Source organism: Sebastes fasciatus, chromosome 11 (assembly GCF_043250625.1).
Source record: "Sebastes fasciatus isolate fSebFas1 chromosome 11, fSebFas1.pri, whole genome shotgun sequence".
Lineage (NCBI taxonomy): Eukaryota > Metazoa > Chordata > Actinopteri > Perciformes > Sebastidae > Sebastes > Sebastes fasciatus.
In genome coordinates, this window is record NC_133805.1 from 9,895,886 (window position 1) to 9,908,332 (window position 12,447).

The following is a 12,447-nucleotide window of genomic DNA, read 5'->3' on the forward strand; positions in this document are numbered from 1 at the left end:
GACATATTCTACAAATACAGACATTAAAACTGTAGTAATGTTGCTGGTATGACAATACGTCACTGTCAAAAGATCATTTGCTGTGAACGCGGAAAAAATAGGCAAGACCTCGAATCTCTAGAAGAGAGGGGCTCACGCGGGCTGTGTGGCTGCTCTATAACCTGTTAACATGAACGCTGAAATAAAAAGTTCTGCGACACACACAGTGTGGCAGGCAGTGTGGCACAGGCGTTAGTTTTTGATATTTGGTGCTCTGAACACCAGTTTTCCTGCTTCACACACGTCACGCTTGTTATCCAAGAACACAGCGTTTGAAGTGCACTGGTGCTTATTTCTTCTTGGACAGTGAGAGTGGGCAGCAGTCCATTATGGCAAGTGTTCAGAGTTTTATCTTAGAAGGAGTTTCATCTCACTGATTTCCAAAAGCACATCTGTTAAAAGTTGAAGGAGACTTCACATGATGCTGCAGGTGAGACAAGAATAGGCACGTATCCTCATGCAGTCATCCATACTTCAATATTAAGTTGTTTTTTTTTTGTCATCACATCTACTCCTTTCTTACTCTACACCCCTCCTCAGGCTGTAGTGGACTTGTTGGTCATGCGGGAGTTGCTCTGGTCGGAGGCTCGTTCGGTGACTTTCAGCTTCATGCACGACTGCTTCTCATCCATCAACATCTCAGCCGGTAGGCACCAGCAGCACAGGCAGGACTAGAGGAGGGAGGAAAGTGGTGAGGGAGATTGTGAAGTGTAGGCTGAGAGAAACGCCAGTGTGCATACAGTTTTCACAGCTAAAAGAAAGAAGCAAGTGGTTCCTTTTTTTTTTTTTGTCTTAAAGATTAAATTGTATTTGCTTCTCTCTAGAGTTTGATAAAAAGATCAATACCACTCTCATGTTGGTTCTCTCAATATGAAGCTGGAGCCAGCAGCCTGTTAGCTTATTACACTGCTTAGTTGAATACTCTATTCTGATTGGTCATCACCACGTTCTACGGTCTGTTATTTCTTTATAACAGACCGTTGCTATGTATAACAGACCGTTGCTATGGACACAGTTCTGTTCAGTCAAATTATTGATTTGAAGTAAGTAGCCGTGTAATAAGCGGGATAATGTACAGCTAGCGGGTCATTGTTGTGAAATAAACCCCTTAAGGGGGATGCAAGACCCTGTCGGGGTTTATTTCACAACAATGACCTGCTCGCTGTTCATTATCCCTTACTTAGCACCAGAAGTTACTGCAGCCCAGTCAAGAAACATAACCACAATCGCTTGGCTTTCATTTTTTTTACGGATTAAAGAAAAGAGATGTTAAAGCTAGGGTTGGTAATGTTCTTCAAAAACATGTTTCCCTATATTTGTTGACATTCTCTTTACATCCCGACAGGAATCAATGAATCAAATGCTCAGACAAAAAAAACAAAAGAAAATCTGTGGCTGTCACAGGCCTGTCAACCTGCCTGTCTACCTGCCTGTCAACCTGCCTGTCTACCTGCCTGTCAACCTGCCTGTCTACCTGCCTGTCTACTTGCGTGCACTCTGCCCATGCACTCATTGCGCGTCACCAGAGTCTTCCACAAGCTGCTAGCCTGACAGCTGTGAGTAATAACAATAGCCATGTTTGATGTTTACGTTCATAATGATAATTGTGGGGGAGTGGCCTTGGAGGGAGTCCTGATGGGACCCAACTTAGCGACTTTCTCGCTAGATTTAGCGACTTTTGGAGCTAGTGCTGCTAGCTACTTTCATTGGAAAAGAGTTGGCAACACTGGGCGGGTTATTTTTGGTTTAATAATTTTTAAAATGTAGTGTTCTCCTGCTAGTTTCTCAACATTACCAACCCCAGCTTTAATTAGAGAGCTTTAGAGGTGCTGGTAGGTGGATTTTGTTAACTTCGGACAGAGCCAGGCTAGCTGTTTCCAGTCTTTATGCTACGCTATGCTAACCAGCTGCTTCATATTAATTGTATGGAAATGATAGTGGTATGAATCCTCTCTTTTAACTCTCAACAAGAAAGCGAATGAGTATTTCTCCCAAAAAAACGATTCTTATATTTTCACTCTGTGCATGGCATATGTTACGACTAAGTTGCACCTTACCCTGAAGCAGTTCTTGAAGCGTTTGCTGACCATGTAGAGGGCGATTGGGTTGATGCAGGAGTTGACAGACGCCATGTTGATGCCAATGTAGTCCAACACCAAAAAGAAACTAAAAGGGTTACAAAGACGCATTAGTCTTATTCCACCTCTCCCCTTCTGGAGGGTGATTCATTATTCTACCAAATGATCTAGTGTACTCTGTGTCCTCTATTTTGCGCACTGTGGAACATGTCATTTCTTCCATACCTGAGCAGCTCGCAGCGGTTCGGATCTTTCTCGTCATAGATGGTGAGCTTCAGGATGCGGCTGAGGTGGAGCGGCAGCCAGCACAGAGCGAAGACCAGAACCAGGCAGAACACTGTCTTCGCCACCTCCCTTCGCTGAACACACATAAATCACTGCATAGTAACAGATTGTACTGACAGTTTTGGTCCCCGATGGGGACATGGAGAAATTTGAACACAAAGAAGTCTTATATTGTTGGAAATTTTTAGCCTAAAGGTTTTGTTTTCATAAATCAAAACAAATTAAGTAGAATATAAGAGTGCCAAGTTGGTAGAGCGGAGTCAAGTTTGTGGTGAAAAGACACTACTGTATGTTTTATAGCTTTAATTGGACACACTTGTGAATGAGTCTTGTGTCAAGCGTTGAACATAAAAGATTCCTTTAGGTCAGTTTTGTGTTTCCCCTTGCACTAAATTGGGAATAATGCAATTTTAACTCTTAACACTCAATATGAAGACAGTCAGTAATCACTAACAAAATAGGCTAAATCACATGAAAGCCATCAGCGAACCTGTTTGAGGTGGTCGCTGAGAGCAATCTGGACTCCATTCTTCTTCCTCAGCATCTCACAGGTCATCAGGGTGTAGAAAATAGCGGTGCAGACCAATGGCAGGCAGAAATACGCACTGAACAGCCACCAGTCCTTCGCTGATTTATAAAACTACACAGAAAATAAGAGAACAGCACTGAGTTAGAGCTCAAAGTTAAAGGTGAAAACATTTCAGGAGTAAATTTAATGGCGTGTATCCCCAGTCTGACCTCGAGCGGTGTGAGACTCAAGGGTGTGTCTCAAATTGATTTGTTGACTTTCATTTAAAGATCAATTTATCAAAGTACCTCAGTGGAATTAAAACTGTTCACAGTTGTTATTTTAAAGTTGATGGAAGACACGTGAACACCTGCAGGCCCTGCAGTGTTTCCTGTCTAGCGAAGAGAGCATTAAATCCTGTGATATACCGTTTTCTTTCTGTTTGACGATACTTCACTGTCCGTAACCTCTTCTGTCTCTCCTTACAGTAAGGTAGCAATGCACATATATTCATACACAAGTCAGCGTGCGTGCCAACATGCACATCTGCATCTCCGTGTGTGTGTGTACGTGTCAGTATGTATTATATGTGCACGTGCAGGTTTGCAGCATGCACAGCTGTGTCAACACTATTTTTCTCCACACTGAATTATATGCATCTGAGGGTCTGTGTGTCGCCGCTCACCTTCATAAAGTTGCCGTTCTGCATGGGGTGCAGCAAACAGATCCTCAAGTGTTCTCCTTTGTAGTCCATGGTGATCATGTCGAAGGCTATTGCCTCTGGCACAGCCAGGATGATGGATAATATCCAGATGAGCGCGATCTCGATAGCCATCCACTTTGGAACCCCGATCCCTTTGATGCGGCTCCAGGAGGCCACGGCGCGATACCTGAAAGATACAACATGTGCCGTCAGTCAACCAACGAATTAAAGGGATGGTTTGACGTTTTGGGATATACACATATTAATTTTCTTGCTGAGAATTAGCCGAGAAGATTGATACCGCTCTCATGTCTGAGTGCGGTATCAATCCTATCATCTAACTGTCGACAAGAAAGCTAATAAGCGTATTTTCAAAAATGTCTCACTATTCTTTAAATAATAATCCTATCAATCTCTTATCCCAACTGACAAAACTGAACAGTATATTCTAGCTTTTTAACCTTTTTTAAGCTAACACCATGCAGGTATAAAGTAATATCTGGAGTATAGGAATATAAAAATAACTCAATGTTCATAAAAAATATCCAACCTGTTATCAGGTCATTAAACAGGCGTCAGTCACTATTAGCACCATAGATGTGGTTCATTAGGGGCCTACTACGCCTACTACATTGTAAACGTGTAAGTGAAACTTAAAAACGACATGTTCTAACATGTAAAACTGAATGAAACGTCACGTTTTGAACACAAACAAAAAGGTTTCTTTAGGTTTAAACAGCAAAACTACAACTTCTTTAGGTTTAGGCAACAAAACTACAACTTCTTTAGGTTTAGGCACAAAAAACAGTTAGGTTTAGGAAATAAAATTACAACTTCTTTAGGTTTAGGCTATAAAAAAAACCTAGTTAAGTTTAGGGAAAAACATCATGTTTTGGGTTAAATAACTACTATCACAAAGACAACTAAACACTGTTGGTTTCACACGGGATGCGGACTTCGGTCTCTTGGGTGAAAATCCTTTGATTTGTGTACCATCCATCGTCCCTGACCTCCAACCCTTATGGAGTTTCACACTATCTATACTAGAGCGCCTGACTTCCACTTCTGCTCCTGTCATAGTTATTACGGTCGCTAGAAGTCGCTGTCGTGTTCTTTTATACCTTCTCCCAGTGATCTACCATGTGAATACATGATAATATCTACTAGTGGGTATAGTAGGCCAATATTGACCTACATCTGTGGGGCTTATAGCGACTGATAACGCCTATTTAATAGCCTGACAACAGTCTAATCGGCTGAAAGATCAGATTTAAACTCCTTATTCCAAGCTCACAATGTAGTTGACAGTCGTATCCAGACGAGCTTGACAAGTGCAATAGAATAAGGCGTCAATGTATTGATCAGCAAAGTTAAAAGCAGTAAGGAGGTCAAAAGTCACTCACAATGTTTCTGTAACCTCTGACTGTTGACGTCGCGTAAGGAAATTAAAATAGGCCGTCCATTATTACCTGTCAATACTCAAAGCGCACAGACTGAGCACTGTGATCCCCACCGAGGCTTTCTGGACAAACGGCACCAGCTTGCACAGAGTCACGCCGAAAGGCCAGTCCTCTGCCAGGAGCTGGAGAGAGACGGAAAGAGTTGATGACAGAGTTAAACCCATGAGAGCGAGTGAAGCAAATCGTCTGGCTCCACGTCGTTCTCCCCAGCCTCAGGCATCCAGCATTGACCAGATATGCGTGAACCTGAACTTATCGGTTTCTGTGAATATCCACAGCTGTTTTTTTTTCTCTTCTCCTTGTCAGATTTCATTTTTTTCAGTCTTGTCTTGAAAAAACATAGTGAGGCCTCTGTTTGGCCTCAAGGCATGTTCACCCAGACAGGTACGATAGCTCCTGGAGAACAACAACAAAACTCTGCTAAACCTGTACAGTATTAAGACTCTTCATGCCTGCTTTGGATGAGCGACTGGAATGTGAGTGTGGATCAATTGGAGTCATATGTAGCCCTGTATCTGCCCATACCACCCATGTCTCCTGTGTCTGCTCTGGTATGCAACAGCAGCCAGTTGTTTTAACATGCCTACCCCGTTACCCAAATATACAGATACTTTAGTCCTCTCCCTGTCTTTCTCACACACACACACACTCTCACACAAAATGAGTCCAACAGATAATAACATGCCAGAGACATAAGGGGATACAGAGGGGCTCAGAATCCAGTAAAGTAATAACATGGAAAAAGCCCCCTTTCAAGAGTGTGTATGTGTGTGTGTGTGTGTGTAAAGGATTTAAAATCCAATATGCAGTTAAATATTTGCATATGACCTTAAACAAGAGTGCAACAAAAATTCATTAAAAATCCAAGGGAGTTTTGAAATGACAAATAACAGTACATTAAGGCCAAAAAGATCACGGTAATGTGACACAACCCACCTTGTAAACATTGATGGGAATGCCGATGATGATGTGCAGCAGGTCTCCGAGCGCCAGGCTGCCGATGAGGATGTTCGGCCCGTTGCGCATGCACTTGTTCTTATAGATGATCCTCAGCAGAGTGGAGTTACCGATAATACCCACGACAAACACCAGGCAGGACACCACCGTGTTGATGTACTTGAAGGTGTCTCGGATCTCTGTGGGTCCGGTGCACATGGGAGGTAGCCGGCGGCGGGGCATGGTGATGTTGGGCCTCACCGGACCCTGCACATCTCTCTCTACGAGCCCGAGTCTCTGGGTGACCCCGAGAAGGTCCTGGGGCGTTTGTTTTTTTGACCCGATCTGCCCACTGGCCACGAGGACGTGACCCGTCAAGAGGAGTAGCTCCAAGCAGAGGAGACGAGTCTTCATCCTGGAGTTTAGTTGTGTTTTTTTATCCAACGGCTGACTCTCTTTGAGTTTGCCTGGAACACAAATTGCAAGAAAGTACTGTAGTCAGGCCTGTTATTATTATACTTTATGAAAAAAACAACCTCACTGTCTAATAGGGATGTTAGGCTCCAGGGTTTATTATGTGACTTTAGCTCACTCGGCGGCCGTCTCCAGCAATATAAACTCACAATTAAGATCCGCAGACACACCCTGCAGAAACATTTTCAGTTTAGGGACTGTACAAAAATGATTAGGGGAAGAGAGGGGGTCAGAAAAGGGGAAAGACATTGTTATTTTTATTTAGTCTGACTTTTTGGGGGTTTTATTTTCAATATTTTCAACCTTTCTTCATTATATACATCAAAAAGACAACTCGCACTTGCGACATGGTTCATAAAAGTGCGCTTTTCCATAAGCAGAGGACAGCAGCTGTCTCTGTATTAGGGGTTGTCGCGAGATACCGTTATTGACAATAACCATGATATTTATCATGTTAATAACACACATATGATAATATCGTATAAATAACCCAGCGTCTCTTAAATAATTTTGTATATTTATGGTTACAGACTCTCTCTCCACCTCCCTACACTTGTATTTTAAGTGTAATTCATTTGCCAAAAAAAGGGACAAAATGCACAATAAACATGATGAATTTTACTGATATTTTTCTATAGATATTGCGACAATTGTGAATTCTTTTGGCCACAATAGTCGCGTAGTGAAATCAGATATTGTGACATCAGGGTTTTCTGAAGATGTACATTACCCACATTAGAAGTTCTATTAAGATAATATAGTTTAAATAGAGGTACGTGATTAAATAAGTCATATCATTTCACATATTATTTCGACATGTTGTGGGGAGGGGGGTATTGCAATTTCAAGTCAAGACGAGTTCAAAGTAAACACCAATAATCCTGAGGAAGGCCTTCCTCACCACACCAATAATTTTCATACAGTCCCCAAATCGGTCAATTAATGTTCTTCTTCTCTGCAGTTTAAGCTCTTACTTACCTAAATCCCAGCTGAGGTAGAAATCCTCCAATATTTGTGCCTCTGAGATCAAATTTTCCAAGTAACTCTCAATTTCTCAGGACAGAGAAAACTTCCCAAATTGGAGGGATGCTGTTCCTGAAGTGACAGTCCAGTCATCTCCATCAGCGGCTGTCCTCTCTGTCACTGGTGTCAAGGTGGAAAAAGCTCCAGAGACTCCAGTCAGCTCCTCTGGTAGTTCACTCCTCTCCAGTACTGGCTGCCGAGTCTCAGTGTACACAGCGTCATGAGTCTGCTGAGTTGATCCCTGCCCTCACAACCCCTCCTCTTCTTATGGAGAGGAGGGGTTGGTGGAGGAAGACAGAAGGAGGCCAGGCAGGCAGGATGTTCACAAGTAATTCAGTGTTCATCAATGTGCCCTTGTTTTTAAAGGGGGAAACGGGGTGAAATCATAAATCAGTTCATCGAGAAATATAGTGTGTTATTAGACTGTTGTCAGGCTATTAAATAGGCGTTATCAGTTGCTGTAAGCCCCATAGATGTGGGTCAATAGGGGCCTACTACACCCACTAGTAGGTTTTATCATCTATTCACATGGTCGATCACTGATTTCTCAAAAAAAAATTTACACAAAGTAACATTATTTGTGTACTACAAATAGCAATGTTTCCAACTATATCACATAATAAATTAACTGATGTCAAATACAAGGAGTTCAATTGTTCCAACCTGCCCCACTACCGGGATAAATGAACACAACCTGTGCTAAGTTGTAACAATAGAAACAAAGATTTAATAATGCAATGAGACCACACACACACAACTTCACCAAGTGGTTACAAAAACAACTCACCACTGACTTTTAAATCACTTTAAGAATGACTGTAATCCACAATAATGAGTTGTTGCTGATACTTTTAGAAGAGCTTTCTTCTAGAACATTTGCACTATATGTGTATATCTCTATACATGTGTATATATCTGTATGCATATGTGTCTGGCTGGACCGCAGAGGGCCAGCCCTACAAACACAAAAGTCTGTCACTGAGTGACTGAGGGAGTGATGAAGTTATACGATTGGTCGGCAGAGTGTTGGAGTTTCATCATTGGCCGTTGCTCTTTCAAAATGAAAAGGCGGGGATCAGTCCTTTATGCAAATGAGCCCGTCCACGTGCGACTCACGAAACTTGGACCAAGGTGTCACACTCGGCGATCTAGTTCTAAAATTAAATGAGATTCAGCAGTGGCATCACCTATTTCTCTATTAAAATGTTTTCAGAAGTAGATTTTGGTGGATTGTTTAGATGGAATAACAGAAAGTTTATGAGCAACAGTATCAGTACTAATCAAATTGTCCAAAAAAAATTCTTTCATACCTGAAAATCAACGTTTTGGCCGTGAAATCTGCTCACTTTCTTCACACAGATTTCACATGCAAGGTTAGGAAGGACGTGGCCATACATGAAATTGATCTCATGACTATAAGGTCATTCCCTTCTTGGTGAAAGTGGTGCTGTTACAACCGTCCCCGGTCTCCCCTATTGACAGTACCTTTCCCATGAAAACTTTTGATTCTCCACGTGCTTTGTTTTCTCTCTTCGACTTCAGGATAAAAATGTTGGAAGTGATTTTCTTTCAGTCACCCTCTCAATTTCTCTGCATCGCAAAGCAATTTTCCGGTCTCATATAGATCCAATGACACACTATGTGAAATTGCAGCATGACAGTAAGCGCTGACAGTCTGTTGGCTAGTCTCTTTGCTTTATGATATTTAGACTGTCATCATAAAATGAATGCAAAACAATTTTTACTACTGTGCATTAATGACCCGAGGTGTGTCTGTTGTGTTGTCTAGACCACAGCTGTATTGGCCCCGTGTTGATCCTCCCTGCGAGGCTCAGAAGAGTCTCTCACAGGCCAGACAGCCATCAGCACCAGATGTGTTTCTCTGTTGCTAGATTACCATCTCAGCAGAGCCTTAAGAATTTATGGATCGTGTGTTTTTGACTGCTGCATGTGTAGGTTATTTCAGCGAGAGGTCAAGGGATAGAGATGCTTATCTGTGTTAAGGTAGTGTTCTAAAAACGGCGTAGTCTGCTCTACTTTTCTTCATCTGATGTGGGTCGGAGGGGGTCAGAAAAGGGGAAGGATCAAATCATCAAAGTGCAATTGCAGGGAAAGATAGCGGGTCACCAGTTACAAGAAATGTCTTGCAAATCTTTACCGTCACACAGCTAATTGTAAACCATAAAGATGGTGGATAATTGAGTATTTTTCTATTTTCAGTAGATGCTCCACCTTTTAAATGCTCCTGTCTCAAGAGGAGGCAGCTGTCAATCACTCGCAAACTCCGATCAAACGGTCAAACTAGGCTGCGCTGATCAAATACGAATCAATATTCTGTTACTGTAATGTCTATTTCTCTCCTCAAATGTTTTCAGAAACATCTTGTAGTGTACTGTTTAGCTGTACAATGAGAAAGTTTGCTCCGGCTGGTGGGCGGGGCTTGGTATTTCCTCAACTGATCTCAACATGGCTGCCGGGTCAAACACTTTCTCATATTACAGCTAAACAGAACTACGCCCATTTTCAAAATTCATACATGATATTCTTATGGTCTAAGACAGTCCAAAGAAATATTTGCAAACATGAACAACTCAAATCCCCAAAACGTGTGTGAGTGGTAAAACTCAAACTTGTGATGTCATAGGGTATAAAGTGTGGAGCTGCTCCATAGACAATGAATAGGGAGAGATGTTATAGATGACACTGAGAGCATGCAGGGGAATGTTGTGAGTATATGGGAACATTTTCTGTTTCACAACTGAGAACACTACAACAGAATAAATCTGATTTGGGTATAAAAAAGAAAACAAACATTCGTATGGATCCATAAAATCAGCCTCCATTTATTGTTTATGGAGCTGCTCCAGACTTTATACCCTATGACATCACACGTTTGAGATTTTGAGACAGAGGAGCTCATGTTCACAAATATTTAATTGAAGTTTCCTCTTGCCATGGAAATAACATATTGAAATCCTTAATTTGGGTAGTATTCCCCTTTAATGCATCAGTAATAATACTCTAATAATATAATATATAACACTCACAGGGGCGTGTTGTATGTGCATTTTTGATACATTGTCTATATATAAATGTAATATTGTTATCAGAATGGCCTTCATCAGACACTGTCAGGTGTAAAGAACTGAATTATCTCTACTACTACTGAGCAAACTCCATACTCTGATGAAGACCAATAGATGTGTCTGAAAGCTCCAAAAAAAAGATCCACTAGCTTGTGCTCAAAAAAAATTTCATCAATCTTTTATTTCTAAGGACAATGTTGGGTCTTTGTTTAGATAAGGGATTAGGTTGGATGCCAGAATATTAAGATGTTCCTGAGAGCTGAGTAATAAACTGTAACTGGAAACGGCTGAGGTCATACAGCCTCTTTCTCTTCTTTGGTATTTTTCAACCTGTTTTCTCATGCTTTTGAGTCCAACTGACTAATCAGAACAACAATTTCTGAAATAGGTCCAGTGTAGACTGCAGCTGCTCACAGGCTGCAATATGGTGCAATTGGGGCAAGCTGGCACCGTCATTTACATCCATTAAAAGTGATTGTTTTTGCCATGATTGCCAGGCTCTGATTGTTATTTTAAGTGTCTGACATTACAGAAAGAGTCTCGCTCAAGGAGAAGTCTCGTTGTGAAATCTGGCGAGGTGACGTGTTGCCGGAAGACAGCGGTGGAATAGTGCAATGTGTCTACGGTGGAAACGCGAGCGTCAGCCGGGCAGAGTTTGTCGTGTTGGAGTACAGAAAGAGTAGCTTAGTGTTTCAATGTCATGGCTGAATATTTAGATGATTTCCACAATGTGGATGAGGTCTTTGAATTCAATGGCAGCCCGTATTAATTTGAGCACGAGTATACGGATATTCAGATTTCACAACGAGACTTCTCCTTGAGTGGGACTTGGACACAATAACAAATAGACCGGATCAAGCGAAAGGTAAGAAAATTTCTCTGTAGGGTCCTTTCCAAAATGTTGTCAGACACTTTTAATAATCTGAGCCTGTCAGTGGCAAAAACAAGCACTTTTAGTGAACGCAACGTTACATTAACGCAGCTTGTTTCATGGCTGCCATCTACAGCGTTCTCCCTCAATGCTGGACCAATTTAAAATTAGTCATTTGGAAGACAAAAACATGAGAAAATAGGGTCTTGGTTGAAAATTTCCCCTTTAAGAATTGAATTTGAGTAACTGAGCATTGTGTGTGCCGTGTAAGCATCATATGAGTTACGCTAAAAAGTGTATTTTTCTGTGTGTGTGTCAGCTGAGTACATATGAGTAATATGTTTATTTATCCCTCCACTTTCTACGATTTGTCACAGCTAATCCCAAACTTTCCCTCGTGCCCTTTCGTCCTTAAACAACATTAGCACCAGTGTGCTTCTTTTTGCCGTTTGCCGCTGCTTGCAGCTATGTATTTATGTTTGAAACTGTGAAATGGTCTACATGCCATGAGATGGCAAAGCGATCACAATATCACGCCTAAGTTGTGGTGAGCCTTGTGAGTAAGGAGACAGTCCTCTGGCTCTGGTTCAAGCCCCCCGAGGCAACAGGCATGAAACACTGAAACCCTACATGACTCCATGTAGGGTTAACATTGGTCTGTAACAAAGACAGAAATGTTCTCTCTCAGGGATCATTAACATAAATATAAAAACCCCACCAAATTCCACATAAAAATAAAAAATGTTTACATGACTTTGAGTGAGGGGTTTAGTAGAGTTTGGGCAAACTTAAAAAATGGGACTCAAAGGGACAAAATAAAGCTAATGTTGATCACAATCTTTAAGACATTTTGCTAATAATAATGTAACCTCATACTGTGAATACACAAAGACAACTAGCACTAAAAATCTCCTCCAGGGCCTTTTTTTTAATTTTTATATTTGATGTCTTTTGGCATTAAGAGCTTAGTGTTATGTCCTCAAG

The 12,447-nt window shown here is 41.5% G+C and overlaps 1 protein-coding gene across 1 annotated transcript; it reads right to left on the reverse strand.

Annotated features, from left to right (window-relative positions):
• Positions 1 to 524: 524 nt before the first annotated feature.
• On the reverse strand, positions 525 to 7,714 carry LOC141776703 (endothelin receptor type B-like). Its single transcript, XM_074650458.1, has 8 exons — positions 7,462 to 7,714; positions 6,010 to 6,476; positions 5,083 to 5,195; positions 3,596 to 3,800; positions 2,893 to 3,042; positions 2,343 to 2,476; positions 2,097 to 2,205; positions 525 to 710 (listed from the first exon to the last, which is right to left on the reverse strand). The coding sequence occupies exons 2-8, from the start codon at positions 6,421 to 6,423 to the stop codon at positions 576 to 578; spliced, it is 1,260 nt and encodes a 419-aa protein (XP_074506559.1). The 5' UTR covers positions 6,424 to 6,476; positions 7,462 to 7,714; the 3' UTR covers positions 525 to 575.
• Positions 7,715 to 12,447: the final 4,733 nt, after the last annotated feature.